Source organism: Pogona vitticeps, chromosome 4 (assembly GCF_051106095.1).
Source record: "Pogona vitticeps strain Pit_001003342236 chromosome 4, PviZW2.1, whole genome shotgun sequence".
Taxonomy (NCBI): domain Eukaryota; kingdom Metazoa; phylum Chordata; class Lepidosauria; order Squamata; family Agamidae; genus Pogona; species Pogona vitticeps.
In genome coordinates, this window is record NC_135786.1 from 125,800,149 (window position 1) to 125,824,665 (window position 24,517).

A 24,517-nucleotide genomic window follows, 5' to 3' on the forward strand; every position below is an offset into this window, starting at 1 on the left:
TAAAGTCAAAGTCAGTGCTTATAATTTTGTGTGACATTTGAGGGAAAGGAAGAGGTCTGATAGTTTTTTGAAGCCACAGTTTATTGAAGTGGAATAAGACATGGGTATTCCAGAAGCAAGAGGCAGAGATCTTGACAAGAATAGGTGTCTGGTTTCCCTCCACCCCACCCCTACGGTTGTTTATTATTAGGCTGAGAATGAGAGGAAAAAGTAAGAACCATCCTTTTAGCTGTAATAATCTTTAAGAGATGATTCAGTCTCATCTGCTTTAGCATTGAACAGACCCTCTCCATCTGTCCAATTAGCCGCTGAGAATCTTCAGATATATTAGTGGTCCTAAGCCAGGCATGGCAATGTGGTTACCAGTTCCACTGACCCTCCAATCTGACCCTCCTGCTGGTAAATGCCAGGTCAGCTAATAATACATTCCATCTTATTCATGATCTCATCACTGAAGAGACAACAGACAATGGATGCTATCTGCCCCACGCCGATAACATGTGTCACACCCTGGACCTGGTGTTGTCAACTGTGCAGACTGAGTGATCTGAGGGTGAGGAGTGTGACCTTCCACCATCATGGACAGATCACTTCCTGCTGAGTTTTATCCTGTCAACATTGACACCCCACCCCCCGCTCTGTGGAGGGAACACTCACCCTGAGGGGTATATTCGGGAGCTCCCAACTACGAAGCTAGCTAGGAGACTGCAAAAGAACAGGTGGAGGAAATATAAATTGGATGAACATTTGTTTGCTGCTAAGACCATGACCAGGAGGTACGCCACTGCCTTAAAACCAACCAAAAGGACTTTTAATATTAAGACCCATTGTGAGGACACAAATCAACAAGCTGAACTTTGCCAGGTGGTTCAGGACCTCACTCAAAATTGGTTAACAACGGCCTTGTCTTGGTGATCTCACCAGTGATCAATTTACAGGCTTTTTAAAATCCAAAATTGAGGCCATCCAATCTGACCTTGACTCTATCGGTGGCTTGGTTGATTGGGTGGTGACCGCTGCTCCACCCGTTCTCTCTGCTAATTTGGAAGTGTCCAGGGTGCTGGCTAGCTGCTTTCTTGAGACTTTCAGATTGCAGCCTTGTCCAGATCTGCCTTTACAAACTGAGACTGATTGCCCAACTCTGCCCCTACCTAAATGAGGACTGCCTCAGGATGCAGGTGCAAGCAATGGTCATCTCCCTGATCGACCATTATAATGCTACGTGAGCCTTCCCTTGAAGCTATCCTGGAGACTAGAGTCCAAAATGCAGTGGCCAGGACAGTATCTGATGTGAACAAATTTGACATTGCTCCAGCTTTGGCTCACCTTCACTGGTTACTCATTATGTCCCTGATCAGGTTCAAGTTTTTGACACTCACATGTAAAGCCATTCAATTTGGTACTTGTCAGAGGATTTTTCCCCAATGTGAGGCTCAGGCTATGCTCTTTTGTGCTGCTACTCTGAGGGAGGACCAGAAGTTCTCTTTTGAGATATTGGGGCGACAACTATCACTGACACACACCACTGTCTATGCTGGCTATGGAGGATGGCAACTGTAGTCCAACACCTTACTCCTTTAGAAAAGGAAACCTGGAAACAATCTTTCAGTCAGCATATTTCTGTACTGAAGAGCCATGTATTTAACATTGTAATAGCTGACAGTTTAATCCACACTTTCAACGATGAGGATGAACCAAGAAGAGACAAAATAGTGCAGATGAAATGAACAATGTTCTGCATCTAACAGGATTTATCAACTATAAACAACATTAAACAGGCCTGAATTATCTCCTCATAGGCAAAGGGATGCTTTAATTGTGTCCTTCAGCATATACTGAAAATAGCATGCATTTTAAAAACAAGGGTATAAATAAACTCCATTGCAGAAATTAAGCTAAAACAGTCTGGCTAATTCAGAAATCTTGTTTTCTCTTGCAGATGTGTAGCTGTCCACAATCCTTGCCAGATTTTCATGGTATTTCTCCAAGCCAACCCTCAGACTAAGGTAGATCTCCTTAGGTAGATAGAGAAAAATAGGAAGAGTCAGAAATAAGATGTCAAAGATACCTAAATATTTCTTTCATAACTGCCAATTAGAATTTTTTAAAAATATGAAACACATAGTAGCTTTAATATGCTAAACTCTTGAGTACTTCTGGTTTCTGTAAAGCCAGCACAGATGTCTGCTCTTCCGGAATCATCCAAAACACACAATGGGGTAAATAGAGGCCTCATTTCACCCATGCTAGCCACATTCCAGAGGTATGCCAAGTGACCCTTAAAGTAATCCTTAACACATGTTGTGTAACAGAGCTTTAAAAAATGAGAGTTCCCGTTACGAGTCTGGCCCATTTCATCAGCTTGAACTGATGGAGGTGTTACATCTTCTAACTGTGGACCTTTTGCACAAGCATTGGTGAATTTATTCACATGGGATTCCCTAGGCCTACACAAAATGTGTCTGGAACCTTCTAGTGATAAACATTGGTTTTGAAGCAAGCTCCAATGAAGCTCTCCATTGTCTCCCATTGTTCCCTCCAATTTCCCTTAGTTCTTTGTGACAATAATAAAAACAATCAGATTCGGGGAATAAAGCAAGCAATTATTTGAAGAATTAGTTACAAGCAGTCAACCTGTTCTTCATTTTCACTGTAACCTGTTGGGAGGACAGTGAAGTCACACATATACAGAAGACAAAAGAATACTGCTAAAAGAATTTATCAGACCAGACCCTGATATCCAAATGTTAACAATGGATAAAACTAGACAGTTACTAAGTTGCACATAACGTATCTCTGGAAGTGTTACATCCCAAACAAAATCAGTTGGGATTGGTGTTGTCCTTGATTGGTTACATTCACTGTGGCAATGGAAGCTTAGGCCAGCTTATAGAAAAAAATGCGGTCGACATTATTCAGTTTGCGAAATACTGAGAAGACACCTGTTTCCCTTTCTTTGGACGACCATGAGAAATAAAAAGGGTAGATGAAATCAGAAAGTAATTGATCCACTTGCATGAATACAATAGGAAAATATGAGTGAGCGACAGAGAGAACACATAACATTACTGAACACCTATCTTGCATCATTTACCAGAAAGAAGGCAGTGTTCAAACCAGGACAAGTAGCATCAAGGAGAAAGCGAGAGAGCTGCTGTCCACAATAGGTACAGACAACACTCCCTCTAATTTTCCAAGAGCTCTGGGCAGGGGCACCATGACTAGAACCAAATGGGCAGCAACAGTGGCAGCGGGTGTGCAGCACTGATGCAGCATTGCACAGCTGTGACCTGCACACCTTAGAAGGAACATTGGGTACACCACTTGTGCAGGAACACCTAGCTGCTTTAAATGGGTTCAAATGTCCAGGATCAGATGAGCAACATCCAAGAGTACTATCAGAATTTGCAGATTAAATATAGGAGCCCCTGTCTAATTTTTGAGAACTCTTGGAGAACAGATGAGGCCCCTAAGGACTAAAGGAGGACAAATGTCATCCCATTTTCAAAAAGGAGAAGAGAATCTGGGCAACTATCAACTAGTCAGTTTTGACATCTATATTAGGAAATGTTCTAGAAGCATTAAGCAGTCTGTCTGGGAGCACTCAGAAAAGAACACTGTGGGTGAAATCTTGTTGCTTAGCTATACAGGCATAACTTAAAGTTATGCTGCAGTAGCTACAATTGCACCAAGGTGGAAATGGTATCCACAAAGAATTCCCACTGCAATCAGTGGAAACATGAAGTACAGGACCAATTGCAAAATCAGCTTACATAGTTCTGCCTACACAATGGGAATAATACAGTGGTGCCTCGCTTTATGATTGCCCTACACTTTGACAAATCCGCTTAACAACGATCAAATTGCAATCACAAAACGATGGTCTGATTGGGGGAATTTCACTTTGCTATGATCGGTTCCCTGCTTCGGAACCGATTCTTCGCAAAACGATGTTTTTTGAACAGCTGATTGGCTGTTTCAAAATAGCCACCAGGCGATTAAAATGGCTCCCCGCTATGTTTCGGGACGGATTCCTCGCTATACAGGCAGCGAAAATGGCCGCCATATGGTGGATCTTCGCTGGACGGTGAGTTTTTACCCCATTGGAACGCAGTGAAACCCGTTCAATGGGTTAAAAACAATGGGCTTTTTAATTTCGCTTTACAATGTTTTCGCTTAATGGCGATTTTCCTGGAACGGATTATCGTCGTTTAGCGAGGCACCACTGTACTGTTAGCAGTGGATGACAGCTAATTTAAGGCTTACGTTTTCAATTTTAGGGTGCACATAATTTTGGCTCATCACACACAAATTGTTTGTAGTTCAACAACAACAAAGAATTGTTTAAAAAGTAGCGAACTGCCAGTCATGACAATTTAACACAGACAGACTTGTGCAACAGGATACTGGTCATCAAAGGAAGGAATTATTCCTTCCATCCAACTTACCGTTCAGCAAAGCATAATTATTCAGCATTAAGGCAAACTACAATTCCATCATGACCGAAAGCTGCTAGCAGCAGCTAGGAAAGTGGGCATTCACTTACAATATCTAGTCAACTTTGTTTAGATATTTAATACATTTCTGGAGTTAAAGCAGATGATCTTAGCCACACATGGCAGCCCAATGCTATAGAAGCATTATGCAAGACGATGGATATTGGTTAGCAATTAGAGGAGTGTTAGATGTAAATTCAGACACAAAACGTTCCTGATTCTCTAGTCTTAGAGGAGTAGTGATGAAGATTCTTCACCCACGTAAATGGCTTGTAGAAACAATGCCGAGGACATTGATCTCAGTGCCAGAGTTAATGCTGGAGATTCAGGTGGTGACTAGGACTCAAATTTGTAGCAATAGAGGGAGCTTACTGTTCTTTTGGTAATTGAATTGGATCTGCAAAAGCACCCAACCAGGCCCCAGTTCTGTCTTGTTAGTCAGTGGTTGTGAAAAAGATTGGGTTGGTAACATTGATGACCTACCTCTTTTTTGCATCCCCAGCACTGAGGGCATTGAAACTGAGTACAACAAGGTAAATGTCTATACCAGACCTATCTAGAAATACAGTATGTCAAGATCACTCTCCCCTCCCTTTTTAAAAATCTGGTAAGCACTGAAAGTAAAGGAGACATCATTTGCTTTAACTTTTGCAGTTTTCAGGGAACTAATCAGTAAACTATTGTTTGGTTAGAACCAACTCATAATAAGCGACTGGTTTCCATTGGAAGAGCTCTTGATGGCTGTCATCTTTAACAGATAATCATTGAAGTTGATTTTAGCCACCACAGCTGATGTTAGCAAACTTTCTCCCCAGAAGAGGGCTCACAAACTAGATAACTGATTCTTTGAAGTATACAGTAAGTGTTTGATAGTGTTAATAGGAATTAATGGTGAGGATCTCACAGACAACAAACATCCCAAGTGTGTGTCTGTTGAGACTTTAGGACCCTCAAAAGACACATTTTTGAGTTAAAGATTTGAGACTATAAAACCCAAGAGGTGTAGACAAAACAAAAGAAACTGCAAAGGTATACATGAAGGAGGAGCGAAAAAAAGAGAAGAAAACATAAATGATGAAAATGGAGTAAATAATTACTCAGCTAGAAAACCAAAGCTTATAGAAAAATCTTAAATGCTGCTGTCATTACAGCAGGGAAAGAAGCACTCAGAGAAACTGGAGGGAATGGCCTGAGACATGTGAAATATATTGACTGAGATTCAAAACTAGGGTGAGAGTTTCTAATGACCTGTCATATTTTTTTCTGCAACCTATACTTGAATTTATAAATTTAAACATAAGTATTCTGGTGAGGATTATGTTATTTTGCTTGGAAAGTCATATTATGATTTTTTTAAAAAAAACATGTTATATTTCTGCTTAATATTGTAATAAACATTTTTTGATCATATTTTGGTTGCTGGCAACCCTCCTGACGAGTTAGCAAACGTGGAGGAGATGGGCAGTCATAAGGCTGCCAGACTGATTAGCTGCAGTGGCTGAGGGAAAGGTGCATCAATAGATGAAACAAGTGATGTCAACAGAAGATATGGAAATAAAGTTATTATTGGCACTCTGAAGTGTGACAAGCCCAGTGAAGTATTTCTTCTAACATGTGTAAATCTACAAAAAGTAAACAACTCTACTACTGCTATGCTCTTCAATGATTCTATGAAACTACTCTGGCCAGATGGTGTAAAAAAGGGAAACATTCTCTTCTTTGTAACAGACATTGATCTATACATGATGAAGGCAGCCAAGGGGCTTCAACTCCTTTATTTGAAAACGATCCATATCACATGCCTTGCATGTGGTTTACACAGAGTAGCTGAAGACTTTTGAAGGAACTACCTCAATGAAGATAATTTCAAATGGAGAAAAGAATGTTGGTTAAAGCTCTTTGAACAAAAGTTCAAAGAAACTGCTCCTACTTTGGCTCTCCCTCCCCAACCTGTTGTGATTATTGGGAAACTTGGCTGGATGTGACTATGTATTCCATAAATTTTAATTTTTTGCAGCGGATGGTTAAAATAATTTGATTGTTGTGAAATTCCCTCCATCAAGATGGTGCAATATTCCTTTTCTGAAACCTTGGCATATATAAAATCTAACTTCAGTGAATTATCAACAGCAATCGCCCACCTTGAAACTGAAGGAATGGAACTTAGTGACGCTCTGAGAATTGTGAAACAAACTGAGAGTGATTTAAAGTCAGCAAAAAGGAAAGTGGCTGAAAAAATGGTTATAAACGGCAAAGAGTGGTGCAATCTACTCTGGGTTATTCAACACTGCAAAATAAGGAACATTCTAAATGGACATGTAGCAATATTTCATGACGATGAGCCATCATTTTCTTCAGCTAAGTTGGCTTTTTTCAAATTTGTTCCTGTAACTTCTTGTGATATCAGAGTTTCTCAAGGTATAAGAACATATTGACGGACAGCAGGAGGAGTTCCACATTTAATAACCTCAAGATGCATGTGATCATCCAATGCAATTCTGCTGTTGGCAAAAACTAATTCAGGTATGACCATTTTATTCTCAAAATGTTCATTTGATTCCTTCAATACTAACACTTCTCTGGACTTGAGATGAAGAATAGACCTTTTTGTATGTGTATGTATAAGCACAGATTTTTAAAAACTGGGTGCTAATTTCAGAAAAATTGTGAAGTCATATTTTGGTGGTAATTGGTCATATTTAGATGATTTTAAGGTCACAAATGCTTACATATTTCTGACATTTTAGCTCATAGAAATCCTCACCTTACTGATAACCAAAATGATTCCTCCACTCAAGAATGCACTAAGCAGTCTCTGCAAGCGCAAAAGATTTAAGTTTGGTACAGAAAAGTGTTCTTTTACTCCTGTTTTAGGTAAAGGTTCCCCTTGACAATTTGTGCAGTCATGTCCGACTCTAGGGGGCGGTGCTGATCTACGTTTCCAGCCCATATAGCTAGCGTTTTGTCCGAAGACAATATTCTGCGTTCATGTGGCCAGCACGACTAGACATGGAGCGCCGTTACCTTCCCACTGTGGTGGTATCTATTTATCTACTAGCATTTTGCATGCTTTCTAACTGCTAGGCTGGGACAAGCGACGGGGGCTCACTCCAATGTGTGGATTCGATCTTACGACTGCAGGTCTGACCTTGCAACACAGAGGCTTCTGTGGTTTAACCCACTGGTTCTTAACCTTGGGTTACTCAGGAGTTTTGGACTGCAACTCCCAGAAGCCTTCACCACCAGCTGTCCTAACTGGGGTTTCTGGGTGTTGCAGTTCAAAAGAATCTGAGTAACAAAGGTTAAGAACCACTGGTTTAACCCACAGCGCCACCACATCCCTGTTTTAGGGGAGGGATAAAATGAGTGCACATCTAGTTTCACATCTATGAAGCAGCAGCAGTGGTGCTGCCCCAGAGCTATTAGGCCTAATGACACAAGAAAGAGAACAAAAATGTACGTCAGTTGGTTTTTTGTCAAAAAAGTTTAACACTTAACTTTCCACTCAGATAGGGAACAACAGAATCACTGAGGTCAGAAAAATGCTATTTTAATCCTATTTCAAGAGGAAAGATATGGTACCAACACCACACCTGCTAACACTCACCTGGGCTTTTGATTTCTCTTTACCAATATTGTCATTAAACTGCTGAATAGCACTTTTGAGCTGCATAATTTCTGCATGAGTTGTTTTCAGCTTCTCACAGACAGTCTCTCTTTTCTCCTGAAATTTGTTACAACACCTAGAGAGCAATTTAATAAATATTTAGGGGTGCTACTTTCAAATGTAATTTTGTATCCTTATATACTATAAAGAATACTAACAAACATCACTTCATATACCAATGATTTGCACATATCGTTTTATGCTTTGCTTTAAAATAATTTAAAAAAACAGAATGGGGTTATAGCTTGAATATTTGTATTTGTTACAGAAAATTATTTCTTTTTATGGTAATGTTTTCCGTTTTAAAAAATAAGTTACCATATTTGCCGGCATACAAGATGACTTTTTGGCCCTGAAAAACATGCCTCCAAGTGTGTGGGGCTGTCGTCTTATACACCAGGTGCATGTCCAGCAAACCCTCCCTATCTCCCAGCGAAGTCACTTACCTGGTAGTAGGACCGAGTAGAGCCCCGCTCCTAGCCTGGGAACAGCCTGACTCTAGCACCGGTTCGACTTCCGGTTCCGGCTCGCCCAGGCAGCACGCTTTTGGCCAAGCGGCGATGATTTTATCTTTATTTTATTTAACTCTATAGGGTTTTACTGTTTTTATTTACTTGAAGCTGCTACCCTACTTTCCAGCTGGGTGCAGTGAGCAAGCGTTATTTTATCTTTATTTTTATAAACAAACCTTATAGTTTTCACAATTAGTGATAGTCTCCCTGCAGCCAGAACCGTACTTCTTCGTGAAGGAAGAGTGCAGATAAGGCCGGGTAGCCTTGTGGATATCTGGTGGATACCATCAGCTCGGTCCTTATCAAGAAGAGCCTTAATACCAGCGAACAACAGCAAACAACAGAGGATTACAAAATTCCAGTCTGGGGAAGTAATTAGACAGCGTGGACAAGGAACTGCTCAGGAGAGTCCGAGCCGACTGCAGCTGGAATCGGAGCTCCGGTAATCCTTTTGCTTTTTCCTCTCTCCTTGAGTTGCTACTTTCTCTCCCTGCAAATTCTATTTATCAGCTGGGGAGTCATTTGTTGTTCTGGTTAGTTTGTTTGGTGGCCTGCCAATGCATCTGCTCCTACGGCGTTGTTGATACAGCTCCCAGCTGAAAGGACTTCTCCTGACGCCATTGCTCCTCTGAGAAGAGAGTGTGTGTTATTCTCACCCTGCCCCCTTATCCAACTGCCTACTGCCATGGGGAAATCCAAGAGACTTCTTTCGCCACCTAGCCCTAATTCTGCAAGATTGCTGCCTTTGTTCAAACAGTCGAGGCTGGAGTCCTATTTTTCATCTCAGCCCCCAGTGTCTAATAAACCACCCTTGCCTGTGAATGAGTGTTCCTCGGACGGAGCGTTTCCAGAACATTCCTCTTCTCCAATTAAGCCCCCAACGCAGAAGCCTAATGAGAATTACTGTGCGGATGAATCCTTGGACTGTGATACCCTTGAACTTTTGAAACATCATTCACTGTTGACTTACCAGACGGTTTCTCGCATTTTTACGCAGCTTACTTGCCTCACGGCTGCTGTGAGGGAGCTCTGCCACACACACCCCCAGATATCGGTTAATCCTCCTAAAAGCCTGAAAGATATTCCTTTTGACTCTCATCAATTTGCTTTTCATCATCCTTCGCCAGATAATGCTACTCAACGGACTTCCATGCAGCCAGCCACTCAATTAGTCTACGATCCACACGTGGCTGTCATCACAGTGCGTCCTTCTGGCAATTCTGCAAGCTACCCATGCTGGAACAGAATTATATTGGCCAAGAGACACCTCGCTGCTCTTCTCAGAATGCCTATTCGGAAGATTGATCTGGTCAACATTGAATTATTATCTAAGTCTCATGTTGAGAGTAGAGTACTTTTGAAGTTTGACTCTCATCTTGTCCCGGGACTTTTGTTTGCATCTGCACAGTTTTTACGCACTTGGGGAGTTACTCCCCATCGTTTTTTTAAAGATGTTATTCCAATCAGACCTCTTATATCTACATTGCCTTTGCATGCCTCTTTGCAAGTTTCTTCAGTTGCCCGGACCTCATGTTGCAAGAGTTCTACCAATCCTCTTGATTTGCCCCTGGACCCCCTGCAGAACTCCATCCTGATCCCAACTCCCTTCCAGAAGACTACAGGAGTACTTCCTAATTCGCCTAAAATACAATCATTGCCTCTCCAAAATTTTCCCTCTGATAACATCATGAATCTACCCACGACATTCTCAGGAACCTCCCAGGATCCACAACCTGATGTTGACCTTCCCAAACAACTGGACATTTCCGATTGTAATTTTATAGCTACCAACTCTTCCAAGCCCTCTTCCGTTATCCCGCTATCCCCAATTTGTTTAATCAAACGTAGTGTAACACCCGACGCTTTTCTCCTGGTGGATGCTCTTACTCAAGACCCTCCCCCTTTAAAGTTTGATTTAGTCAATCCCAAACTTACATTTAATAGCACAAAATCCTGTAGGGATTCAAATTGTTCTTCCTCTTTAGGTATTTGTCATACTATGCCCTTAATTTCCTTACCACAATCTAGCCCCAGCCCACCCCAGATAACTTCCCCTCGCCTCCAATCTGCTTGTTCCCCCCCCTTTCCCATTCCATCCACCCCTAATCCTAGATCTCCAGCCTCTTCATGACTGGATGATACTTCTCAGATGCCCCCTAATTCCCCTTTTCATATTAAATTCCTCTCCTGGAATATTTCTGGGTGGCAGAGAAAAGCCTTAGATAAGGATTTAACCAGTTTTCTATCCGGCTATGATATTATTATTCTTCAAGAAACCTGGTCATTAACACCTCCGTTTATTCCGGGTTTCTCTACGTTTCATATACCCGCTATTAAACTTAACCCTAAGGGTCGCCCTGCAGCTGGACTATGTTGTCTTTTTCAATCCTCTTCCTTGTTTACACTATCTTCTATCCCTTCCCATTCCAATTATATTCAGATTCTGTTATTGCAGTGTAACAAATTTACTATTTTACTTTTCAATTTATACATACCGCCTTCTGCTCCTTCCCCGAATAATTACTGGACCGAGATTGAGAATCTTGCAAATCTCCATTTAAGGACTCACTCCACAGCTTCTGTTCTTCTTATGGGTGATCTAAATACCAGAATAGGACCTAATAACATCAAACTGGCTAGCCATTTGAAGTGGGATCTTGAAACATCAACCCCTCCTTGGTTCAACCTTGCAAGATCCTCTAAAGACCATTCTATCAATGCTTATGCTGCTTTGTTAGCCAACCTTAGTCTCAGTCTCCAAGTTGTTATATTAAATGGAACTGTGGGGAGAGACATTCCTGGGGGTTATACTCATTTTTCTGTCAAGGGCCCCAGTGTAATCGATTATGCCCTTGCCTCCCCTATTCTCCTTCCATTTATATCTGATTTCTTTGTTGAAACACGAACTGACAGTGACCACCTGCCTCTTCGACTATCCTTAAATCTCCCAGTCCGTCCCCCTCCTATTACTCCCCCCCCTCAGCCCCACACCACGCCTTAAATGGTCCCCTCAAACTGACACTGACTTTTTATCATGGTCACAATTGCCAGAGACTATTGACCTTATTAATACTATAGGTTCAACCAACTCTACCCCCCAGGCTATAGACACTTACGACTGTCTCTTGGCCTCCTTGGTTCAAGCTCTTAGTAGGCCTTATCGGTCTTCTTCCCACAATCGAGCTAATTCTTGGTTCGACTCCGATTGTTGGCTGGCAAAGAAACAGGTCAGATCCCTTTTTCATTCTATTCGAGCCTACCCTTCCCCTAATGCTCTTAAAATTTACTTCGAAGCCAGAAGGTCTTGTACCACCCTTCTGGATATGAAACAACATCTACACGCCCAACGCAAATGGACCAATCTGCTGCAAGCCATTCTTTCTCGGAATTTTAAGGTTTTTTGGTCCCTTGTTTCCCGTACAAACTTATCTTATGCTCTCTCTCCGTACTCTCCAATACCCTCTGATTCTTGGGTTACCCATTTTTCAAAAATCTTCTCCTCCTCGTGCTCTCTCCATTATTCTATCAATCCCTCTCAAAACTTCCCAGATTGGCCCCCGGTTACCTCCGATGAGGTACTAGAGTTAATTTCCACCCTTAAACCTGGCAAATCCCCAGGCCCTGATCATGTTATCTCAGAGATTCTGTCTAACAATCCTCTTTGGTGGTCCCATCTGCTTGCCAAATTATTTACCATAGTAAATCACTCCGGTGTATTTCCGGACTCTTGGCTATCTTCTATTCTGATACCAATCTTCAAAAAGGGCGACCCTTCTCTTCCTAGTAACTATCGCCCAATCAGCCTATTGTCTTATATAGGCAAACTTTATTCTAAATTTCTCTTATCAAAACTATCAGCTTGGGCCTCTTCTAAAAACCTCCCTGGGAAGGAACAGATAGGCTTCTGCTCTGAAGCCTCGACTCTGGATCATGTTCTGCTTTTGTATCACCTTGCCGAAAAATACTCAATGTATCACAAAGCTAGACTTTTTGCCTCCTTCGTCGATCTACGAGGAGCCTTTGATTCAGTTAATAGGAATTTACTGTGGGATAAACTTAACAACTGGGGTATTGAACCCCGACTGCTTTTTTTGCTTAGGCGTCTCCACTCCTCCAATATATGTCAGATTCGGCTGCCAAATTCCCATGAGCTCTCTGACAAATTATTAGTTGACAAAGGTGTTCGGCAGGGATGTGTCTTAGCCCCACTACTTTTTAATTTATTTTTAGCGGACCTGCCTTCCTCTCTTTCTGCTTCTACTAATGCTGCACCCTCTCTTAATGGTTCCCCAATTTCTGTGCTTTTGTACGCGGACGACGCAGTCCTATTATCTCTAACAAAAGCTGGTCTCCGTCGTACCCTATCCAAATTTCAAACTTTTTGTTCAGCTAATGACCTGGTTATAAATGCTGACAAGACTAAAATAATTAACTTTTCCAACTCTGTATCACTATCTCCCTGGACAATCGGAGCACAAACCTTTCAGCAGGTTTTATCCTTTAAATATCTAGGTATCACTCTGCATCATAAACTCAGTTGGCGTCCCCACAAAAAATTGGTTCTATCTTCCTCTAGCCTCCATCTTAATGCCATCTCAAAATTTCACTACTCATCTGGCAATCAATTTGTGCCTGCAGCGTTGCTTATTTTTCGGACTAAATTGCTTTCCCACTTACTATATGGAGCTCCTATTTGGATTGAGGCCATAGATCACGATGTTGACACTTTGGCAGCCGCCTTTTTCAGGAAAATCTTAGGAGTCCCCAAGATGATTCGTCTTTCAACTTTAGTTTTGGAATTGGGTACCCATCTCCCTTCTACCCTTGCTTGGTCCACCACATTTAAATATTGGCTTCGTTTACATTTAAACTCTAAGCCCAATTCCTTACTATACGATCTACTCAGAGACAATTTCCTTTCCAAGTGGCTGAAGTTGATTGAGATTAAACTTCAATCCCTTGATTTTAAACTAGAATCCCTAAATGATTTAGGAATTCAACAGGCCCATGCTCTTATTAAATCTAAACTCTGGCAGCATGAGTTTGAGGTTCTTGCAGCCAAACTGAATCCTACCTGTTCTCCGCTTTCTTTTGGTCTTTTCCCTTCACTTGGTTATCATCCAAATTATTTTTCCTCACTTATCAACCCCAGGTTAAGAAGAGCATTTATGTTAGCCCGATTTAACATTTTTCCCTCAGCGAACCATACCGGTCGATTTGCAAATATTCCTAAAGAGGATCGATTATGCCTGTTCTGCCATTTGGTTCCGGATACACTTGACCATATATTGTTTTTCTGCTCAGTTCATTTTTCCATTCGTAAGGCACTACTAGAACCCTGGTTATCTTCCCTGCCGAACACCCCTGAGATTTTTCTGAATGATTCTTCCTCCCGTATCACTGAAGCTGTCGCTATTTTTCTGCTTGAGATTCTTAAATTAACTTCCAAATTATAACCCGTTGTGTTTATTGTTAGTAATCCCAGCTGTATTTATGCCAATAAAGGTTTGGAGAAAGAAAGACTCTAGCACCGAACAGCTGACTGTCGGGAACAGCAGAGAGGAGGCAGCCATTTTGAGATGAGACCACATGACTGCCGCCTCTCTGCTGCTTCCCGACAGTCTGCTGTTCAGCGCTGATGCTGTCCTTCCAGGAAACCCTCGCTCTCTCCCAGCAAAAGGAACCAGAATCACGCATGCGGAAGAGGGGATAGTCTTATACAGCAAGTATATAACAAACTATACATTTTGAGTGGAAATGTTGGGGGGACGTCTTATACGCCCAGTCGCCTTATACACCGGCAAATATGGTAAGCAAACTTTACCTGGAATCTGCTACAATTCAGCTGTTGCATCTGAAAATAATACTTTTTAAAATCTCAAAATACAAAACCCCCCCCAGCCTTCATTTTGTAAAAGGGTTTCCATGCCACTGAAGCTCCAAAGCAATGGAAAAGCATACTTATTAAGGCCACAGTCTTAAAAGATGAGGCAACTGGGTGGTATGAATATAGGACACTACCTGGTACCATGTTCAGCTTTAGCTTCAGTATTAACCTTGGAGCTGGAGGGCTCCCAGTGTCTCTAGAGCTAGACCCTAGGTTGGCCTGTTCCCTGAAACAGCTCTGTAGTCCATGTAAGTGATGCTATTTAAGCAGTGAGTACACGAGTGCGTGCTTGCTTGTAACTACTATATAAGGGGCTGAGTACAAGTGTGTGCCAATGTTAGATGGATTTATAGGAACTTGTGGGGGAGTGAGTACTTGTGTGGTTGTTTGTACGAGTATATGCAAAGAATCTGAGTTCTCATGTTGGAAGGCCACATCAAGAAAAAAGAGGAAGATCTAGTAATACACTGTCGATTTGTTTGCTTTTCTAACACATTTGCCTTTTATTTGCCATGTTTTAATTAGAACACTGAACCACCTGCCACAACAAAAACTGGTTTCTGCACGCAAACTTGGGTATACAAATAATAGACAGAGATCCAGCTGAAAAACACTTAGGGTAATTAGTCTTTCTCAGCTTTCTCCACTCGGGTTCTCTGTGCAGGACCACGCCAGAAATGAGGGGTAGGGAGGCAGAGTTACTGTAGTCTACTTCGATACTACCTCCCTCACAAGGTGCCCTGTCCCAGTTTGTTGGGTCTATGTATACCAGAAAGTGGGTGCCAGTGATATAATAAGAATTCTGTTGGTCCACTATCCACTCTGCTGCTCAACAGTCTCCCTTCCTGAGCTGGTTTCAGAAATGATGCTGGAGTCTTCTAGGCTTGTAGTCCTACTGGCCCGCGACATCTGAAACTACTTTATTACAAGCAGCTCAGAACTTCTTGTCCTCCATGACATCCTGTCTCAACCAGTAATTGCCCCCCCCCCCAGCTGCAGGGTACTCTCCACCTAGTTTTCTACGCTGGCCTTGATGATGGTGAAATGAGTATGGAAGAACGCTCTGTATTTCTGTTGTCATGGATAGATCACTATCTGTTGAGTTTAGACTTATAGGACCTCACAACCTCTGCAAGAGTGGAGGACCAATCACTATGGTCTGCCCTAGGAGATGGATGAACCCAAATGGGCTTCCTGATGGCTCTGGGGGGTCTCCTGTTCTCTTGGTAGGCAGTTCTGCCAAAGTCCTGGTTGACATCTGAAATGGTGAAATGGCCACGATTGCAGTGTCTTCTCCCAGGCAGTAGAGCCAGACAACCCCTATAGTTTACAAGGGAGCTGGCAGTGATGAAATGAGTGGGATGCAGGATGGCAGAAAACACAGAACAAATCCAACCAAACATGAGCTAGGGGTCACTTGAAAGCCTATTCTGTGGCAGTGACTACAGTGAAAAAAACATGCTTCTCTGCCACCACTGTGTCTGGACAGAGTAGTCCAGCAGAGTTATTTGGAGTAGCCAGGGCCTACCAAAAGAACAAGATACTGACCACTCAGTAAACCTCTCTGAGGAATTTGCACAACACTTTGCAGGCAAAGTCGCTCATGCATTCTGACTTGGAGGCTGCATTTAATCAGGACCTGTGGATGTAACTTCAGTCCTTGCTTGTTCTGTTATAATGGATACACTTCAATTGATGCAACCTGAGGATGTGGACAGGGTTCTCGGAGAGGTGAAAGCCACCACATGTATGCTGGACTCTTGCCCTTCCTGGTTTATTAAAGACAGAGAGGGAAAGGCTGAGAGAGTGCTGAATGCCTCCTTGCAGCAAGGCAGAGTGCCAGCAAGCTTAAAGGAGGTGGTAGTAAGACCATTATTGAAAAAGCTCTTCCTTGAATCCCAGTGTAATGGACAAGTATCAGCCAGTCTCAAATATTCAGTTTCTAGGCAAGGTACTGGACCATATGGTAGTTTCTCAGGTGCAAAAACTCCTAGATGAAGTGGATCATTTGGATCCTTTTTAATCTGGCTTCAAGGCCTGGTTATGAGATGGAGACACCTTCCCTGGAACTACCTGGAAAGGAGAGCTGGGTACCATCAGTATACTGGTGACACCACACCCCAAAACTCCAGACAGCCTGTTCCACTGCCTGGTGTCAGTAATTGGTTGGACAAGGGCAAATAAACTGAAACTTAATCCAGACAGGACAGGAGTGCTTCTGGCCAATCAAAAGACAGACCAGGGAACAGGGATGCAATCTGTGCTGAATGGGGTTATACCCCACCTGAAAATATAGATCCACAGCTTGGTTGTACTCCTGGATTCACCCCTAAGCCTGGATTGGCCAGGAGTGCACTTGCACAGTTAAAACTGGGTTTCTTCAGATGTCCAATATGGCTGGGTAACAAATGCCTTAGTTATATCCCTCTTTGATTACTTTAATATGCTGTTTCTGATACTGTTTTTGAAGATGGTTCCAATATCAGCTTTCTTCAGAATACTACTTCTGAACCCCTGTGAAGATGTTTTAACAGACCATGTAGCATAAAAACAAATAAAATAAACTCATACTCTGTTATTGCCTGCTTGCGCTGTTCAATATCCTCGCGTATCTTTTTCAGTCTGATTTCAGTAGTTGCAAGTTTTTCCCGTTTAACAATAACCAGTCTCTTTAAGGACATTTCTTCTGTCTTCACATTCTTTAAAGAACTTGTACTGTTCTCTATTTGATCCTCTAGTGTTCTAATCTAGAACAAAAACATTTTGGAAAAAACACAAGAACCAGTTATACAAGACAGTTTCTCTACTGGCTAGCAGAACACAATTACAGTACACAACATTAAATAATACTTGAATTTAATTTATTATGGTCAAAGACGAGCATCAAACAGTACTTGATAACTGCCTTGCACAAGGAACCTATATTGTTCTCCTTCATTCTCATAGTAATCCTGTGAGGTACAGTATGTTAGGCTGAGAAAGAACAGGTGGCTCAAAGTCTCCCAGTGCATTTCATGGCTCAGTGGAAGCTTGAACGTGGATTGCTAAAGTCCCAGTCCAATACTGTAAACCATTACACTTCACTAGCTCTAAAAACAAAAATGGAACTGACATCTTGCAGTAGGGCACAAAGCCTATCTTGAGTGGGAGGGCTAGAATACTTATTTATTTCCTCCATAAACCAGATGCCATCAAGGGGACCAGCACCTTGAAGTCATCTGGCCCTAACTAAAGTGCTGGTTGAAGCTCCTGCAGTGATGGCTTCACTAAGCACTGGGCTTCCCCGGCATCAGAGGATGAGATGTGTGTTAAGGACTAACTGCTGTTAACTTCAACCACTGGCAGATCAGGGGGCAGGGCTATGATGGGAACCAGATTAACTACACAGGCCAAAAGTTCTTTATAACTGCCTTAAAAAGATGTTCCTGGCTCAGACTGTTTCCCAATATTAGTTTAATAATCCAGGAACCCCAAGGCATCCTACTTTAGACATGACGAGCAAGCAATAGGGCACCAGTTTCCCATTTTTCCACTCAGACTTTTGACTCTAACCAAGGGCACAATGCAGAATTTACTGCAAGTTATACTCACATAAGGATGCACCTCCAGATGTTTCAGCAACTGAAGTACAAAACTAAAGTAGAATTCTATTTGCAGAATACAAACCTCTGCCAATATATTTGACAATCTATCCATATTTGCTCCTTGGGTTTGCATCTTCTTTTGGTACAACTGTACTTCCAACTGGCACGATGGAAACATCTCTACTAGGTCTCTGTAAGCTTCATACTTCTCAATTACTTCTTGCTTTATAATTTAAAAAGTAAGCAGAGTTTTAGAATTTCATGCTACAGGCAACTGTTATAAGTGAGACGAAAAACATGTCTGGGAACTTTTAATAAATTAGTTCCCCCCACCCCGTAAAGGATTATAGTGCTTACATTTTTGGAAGTTTTGGTAAGCTGTACCTATAGATAAGACTAACCTTTAAAAACCAGAAAAATGAAATTTCAAGCAATACATGCACTGTCCTCAACATACCCTCTAATTTTCAGCCCCACTATGTGCTCTGCCTCTCAGAAGGGGGATCCTGATGCAACTGGAACCAAAGGCGCTCCGTGGAGGAGAAGAAAAGCTGTGCAGAGGGAGGTGGAGTTGCACGCGCACAGCTGCGCACCTTAGAGGGATCCTTGACTGTCATATTTGCACAGCATTACAAATATTCTATTATTTGAACAGCACCATACATATAGCAGCCCGGATCATATTAGTTATACCTTCCCATGTAACTCAAGTGACCTGGTGGCAAATTACTCCAGTTTAAGAATTCAGTGTAAACATTCACTATCACACACCAAGCCACAAAACTCAGCATACCACAGCAAATACGTACGCTGTATTTTAAACTTGTGACACTTTGCTGCAGATTTATGGCAGCCTTGTGGCGCAGTGGTTAAACTGCTGTACTGCAGCCAAAACTGTGCTCACGACCTGGGGCTCAATCCCAGGTAGCTGGCTCAAGGTTGAGTCAGCCTTATATCCTTCTGAGGTCGGTAAAATGAGTACCCAGCTTGCGGGGGGGGGGGGCAATGTGTAGCCTGCATAATTAACTTGTATACCACCCAGAGAGTGCTTGAAGCACTATGGGGCGGTATATAAGCAGCATAAGCAGCACGCTTATGCCAACATAAAATACTTTTTTACAAGAGAGAGAAAGGTAGGAAATAAAGATGAGATAAAAGGGATTAGACAATGTAATGTTAGGCTTAATTGTCTATAGAATATAAAATCTAAGTGGGTGAATCAGAGGCTTTCAGAAAGGGCATTATATTGCAAACTACTTTTAAAAACCTACAATATTTTTAAAATGTTGAAATAATGAAAAAAATCCTTTCTTGGAAGATTTTGGGGTTATTGTTTTGGAAGTTTTAGCCTTCCCTGGTGGCAATGAGTGGTGTCTAGGATTTTAGGCATTAAAAAGGTATTAAAAAGTGCCTGAGTGGTACCTGCAAAAGCCTGAGGAGTGTGTGACACAGTAGTATCTCCTAAACGCCCTCTCAGGCGCAGAGCTCGGCCAGGGTCCTGGTATAATTGGGACCTACAAGCAATGAAGCGAATCAGGAGGCTAGAGTGCACTTGGAGAGGAACCGACGGATTATAATAAGATAGCTATCAGGATCACAACTAACTGTTACCTGGCTAATGTAAGGGCTGCCAAACGATCACACTTCGCTGACCGGATAAGCGAAGCTTCCAATCAGCAGGCAGAACTTTTCCGTATAGTTTGCGATCTATCCTGAATTGGTCTGGGTGATGGGCCTCCCACTAATATCTCACCTGACCAATTTGCAGCATTTTAAAAATCTAAAGTGGAGGCCATCCGCTGTGACCTCTCCCCTTTTTTAAATACAATGGATCGAGAGATGTCCAGCACTCCACCTTGGTGATCCTTGACATCTTTCAGCCTGTGACCCCAGACTTGGTGGACAAAGCACTTGATCACTGTCGGGCCACCACCTCCTCCCTTGACCCTTGCCCGGCCTGGCTAATCAAAGCAGCCCAGCCTGTAACAACGGAATGGGCCACAGCAATAATTAATGGGTCTCTCCAAGAGGGCAAGGTTCCCCTTGCCCACAAGGAGACACTCATTAGGCCCATTATGAAGAAACCAAATTTTGCAACGGATATTGGAAATTATAGGCCCGTCGCCAATGTTTCTTTCTTGAGCAAAGTGGTGGAGAGGGTGGTGGCAGACCAACCTCAGGCCCTCTTAGACAAAACCAATGCCCTGGATCCATTTCAGTCGGGCTTCAGGCTGCGCTACGGCACAAAGATGGCACTGGTTGCACTGTTGGATGACCTGCTGAGGGAGGCTGATGGGGGCAACGTGTCCTTGTTGGTCCTCCTCAATATCTCAGCTGCCTTCAATACCGTCAACGAGAGTGTTTCAGCCCCATGGAGTCTCAACTGTGGGGTTCCACAGGGGTCGCTCATCTCCCCAATGCTGTTTAATATCTATATGAGGCCGCTGGGCGGGGTCATCAGGGGGTGTGGGGCCTCGTGTCACCAGTATGCTGATGAAACGCAGCTCTACATCTCCTTTTCACCTACTTCAGTGGATGCCATTCTGTCCCTTCAGCGCTGCTTGGAGACCATACTGCAATGGATGCGGCTGAATAGGTTGAGGTCTTGAGTGTGGGTGGTCCCTCCATCGGCGGTCTGGGTGATTCCCTCTCTTTTTGGGGGGACGACCCTTGCCGCAAAGAGCGAAGTTCGCAGCTTGGGGATACACCTGGACCCGGCGCTTACCATGGAAACCCAGGTGGCGTCCGTGGCCCGCTCCGCCTACTTTCATCTATGGCGGATTGCCCAGCTGCGACCATATCTTGATGGTGGGGCCCTCACCACTCTGGTCCACACACTCGCAATCTCGAGATTAGACCGTTGCAATGCACTCTACATGGGGCTGCCTTTGAGATTGATGCGGAAACTTCAAATGGTTTAGAAGGCAGCGGCCAGGCTCTTTAGTGCGGTGAGGAAACATCAGCATATCTCCCCCACTCTGGCTGCTCTGCATCGGCTTCCCATTCATTTCCACATTGGCTTCAAAGTACTAACGATGACATATAAAGCCCTAAACGGTTTGGGACCTTGATACCTGGCAGAGCGTCTTCTCCCACCTAGTTCTACCTGAATCACCCGACACAGCCAGCAGGGACAGCTGAGGGGCCTAACGCTGAGAGAGGCCCGGAAAGAACAAGAAACCGGGCCTTCTTGGCAGTGGCCCCTTGGCTTTGGAACAGCCTCCCGACAGAAATTCGGCTGGCACCCTCGCTGGATGCTTTTAAAAACCATTTGAAAACATGGTTTTTCAGGCAGGCTTTTCCCTCCAGTCAATTAAACTGCCCTTCACTTTCCTTTAATCTTTCCATCTTGGCAAGGCTTTTTATATAATTGTTAAAATTTTTGATGTTTCTAATGCTTTTAAGATGCTGTTTGTTATGTTTTATGTATGTAATGCTGCCCCGAGTAGACCTGGTCTAGAGGGGCAGGGTATAAATCTAATTAAAGTAAAAGTAGTATCCTGTGAAAATCAGTGGAAAGATCAGCACTCCCCAGGAATGTTGCATGTCATTATACTCTTTTGTCTTATGCCTTCTGCTCATTGTTCTTTTTCAGAAACCTTTCAAATAATCCAGAAAAGTTTGAGAAAACTTTGCCATGGTGTGTTCTAGATCCAGAATGTTATTTTCAATGGTTTACCTTTTTAAAAACCAAAGGTACAATCTTTATTCTTCTCTGGGTTGCTGAAACAGGTAAAAAAAAAATAAGTACCTTTCAAATATGTGTACTGACTATATTCCCACAATGTATTTGTATGATATGTGAGATTGAAGAAGTGATGGATCTGGGCTCCAGAGGTGTACCTTCCGTGGAAAAGGAAAAACCAGAAAAGACAGACTTGATAGACTTGGCAAACGAGCTTGAAAAGATGATTATGCAAGAAACAGAAAAGACCCAGGCAAAACTGCAGCAGTAGAGGGAGCTATTTTGGCAGGAAAAGAGGGTGATATAAAGGAAGATGTGAGGGAAGAAGGGGGGCAGTTGAGAAGAGAAGAAGTGGAGGAAGGTTGCTGGTCAGCAGAAGAGGGCGAGAAAGTTAATGAAGAAGGAGGTTGGGTTGAAATTGTTAAAGAAGATCCCTGGACAGGGAAATGGGCTACTTTTTAAAGTGCATAGAGATCACTTTGGCAATGGTGCGGCTGAAAAATATTGTAAATAAAATAAATAAATAAATAAGAAGCAGAGAGAGAGAATGGAAAACACAAATGTATAAACCACTGTACTGGGTCAGACCACTGAGAGAAAGAGAAACGTAACAGAGATAGAGGGAAAAAGAGAAGCTTGGAACAGAGAGAATTGGGCATGCATAGAAGCAAGTTGGGAAACCTCGTGGGATGGGTCCCTTCAAACCCCATCCCAGGCCAGCCCAGGCAATGTTTGGGAGCCATTTGGGGGGGGGGGATGGGTTTACCACCCTCATCTCTCTTGAATATAGCAGTGGCAGATGTGAGGCAAAAGGTATTAAACAAGAGGTCAGACTGAGATGTTGGGTCTACACCTAGCCCATTACAGAGAACTGTAAACTGTTTGTTGAGTTGGATCTGTTAAATTTGTTAAACACAAAGAGTTAACTTTGGGTAAATAAGAAGTGACAGAGTCATCTATGGCTGGGGCATGAAAATCTGAGGGGGAAAGGTTCTGAGAAAACTCACATTAAGTGGCGAAGTATTGAACTGCAGCTATACCTATCTGAACAAGTACTCTTTTAAAGATTAATTTTGTTTTTGAGATCCTGAAACAATGAAGTTTCAGAAATTATGTTACGTTTACTCATGGCAGTGGCTCTTAACCTGGGCGATATTGCCCCCCAGGGGGCGATTTTGTTTTTCAGGGGGGCCATGGAATGAAAAGAGTCAACGCAGGGTGAAGGAACAGAAAGGGGGTGATAGGGGGCGATGGAGCCGCCGCGCCCCCTCCACCATTGAGGAAGTTATCATCACCCCCCCTCCCTGCGCCGCTGGATCCAGAGCAGCTGGTGCTGGCAGCAGATGTGGTGCTGCTGACACCACGGTTCCAACGCCATTGAGGAAGTTATCATCGCCCCCCTCCCCGCAGTGGCGTTGCACTGCCGTTGTGGGGAGGGGGGCAATGATAACCTCCTCAATGGCTCAAGGGGGTGTTTCTTACAAAAAGGTTAAGAACCATTGACTCACGGTATCAAATCGCACAGAAACTGATTTTGCTCATTTGTCAAAGTAGCTTACTTACTGCTGATAAATATAAAGCCAAAGAATCTAGCAGCAAGACTCACCTTGTCTCTCTTGATTTTCTGTAGTGTCTCTTTCAAATGTTCTTTGCAATTAGTCAACTCCTCTGGAGACTCTGTAATCTTGGACTTCAGTTGCTCCTGTTCCTCCTTCAGGGCACATATGGCCAACTTTAACTCATTCTGATTTACAAGACAGTTAATAAAAAGCTTATCTCAATGTTTGTTTAGCGGTTTATGTTTGCTATCAAAAACAAAAAACCTACCTTCAAGTAAGTCAGTTCTCCATTTAGCAGTAAAGTCAGTATGTATTAGACAATTTTTTTCCTGACTGTCAAATCAGTCTTACAGCAGTCCAGTTTTCCACCTCCATGCACTTATTTAGAGTACAGGAAAAAGAAGCACAATATCTGCTACTTCGTTCCTCAGAATTCCAAATTCTAGAACTAGCTTGACAAGAAGGACCACCATTTCCTCAGAAACCATTGTTACTCCTTGAAAAATCCACATTTAATTAGGGCCAGAATCCTACACTGGCATAAGCACAATGGCATAAATTATCACTGCTTCTACCCCTCACTGAGTCAGGTTACCATGAGGAAAAAGAACTGCAACTCACTAATATTGGTTCAGCTCTGTAATTTATACCAATACATTTATATTCGCATAAGTCGATTCTGGCCAATATATAAAGTGCAAATACAGTGGTGCCTCGCATTACGATGTTAATTTGTTCCAGCAAAATCACTGTGTAGAACAAAAACATCGTAAAGCGATTTTAAAAAGCCCATAGAAACACATTAAAACCCGATTAATGCGTTCCTATGGGCTTGAAACTCACAGTCCAGCAAAGATCCTCCATAGCGTGGCCTTTTTCACTGCCCATGCAGCGAGGAATCCATCCCAGAAAACAGCAGGTGGCCATTTTTTAACCCGGCAACCATTTTGAAACCGCCGATTAGCTGTGCGAAAATCTTAGTTTTGCGATAATCGCTTAGCAAAGCAGGTAACCGATCATCGCAAAGCGAAAAAAACTCATAGGAAACATCGTTTTGCGATCGTTTTTGCGATCGCAAAAACTTCTTTGTTATGCGATTTCATCGTTAAACGAAGCGCTCGTCTTGC

At 42.7% G+C, this 24,517-nt stretch overlaps 1 protein-coding gene and 1 long non-coding RNA gene across 2 annotated transcripts in view; both read right to left on the reverse strand.

Annotated features, from left to right (window-relative positions):
* Positions 1-1,785: 1,785 nt before the first annotated feature.
* Positions 1,786-24,517, reverse strand: part of LOC140706779 (kinetochore protein Nuf2-like) — a 44,260-nt gene continuing 21,528 nt past the window's right edge. Inside the window, exons 10-14 of the mRNA XM_078392445.1 lie at positions 23,438-23,575; positions 18,229-18,369; positions 17,134-17,309; positions 8,104-8,239; positions 1,786-2,015 (exon numbers count right to left, since the gene is read on the reverse strand). Of these exons, the coding sequence (XP_078248571.1) occupies positions 1,896-2,015; positions 8,104-8,239; positions 17,134-17,309; positions 18,229-18,369; positions 23,438-23,575 (711 nt within the window). The 3' untranslated portion in view covers positions 1,786-1,895. The remainder of the gene's footprint in view (positions 2,016-8,103; positions 8,240-17,133; positions 17,310-18,228; positions 18,370-23,437; positions 23,576-24,517) is intronic.
* On the reverse strand, positions 8,767-12,481 carry LOC140702152 (uncharacterized). The gene is made up of 2 exons (XR_012081206.2): positions 11,792-12,481; positions 8,767-11,274 (listed from the first exon to the last, which is right to left on the reverse strand). It is a non-coding gene; the product is annotated as an uncharacterized LOC140702152 (long non-coding RNA).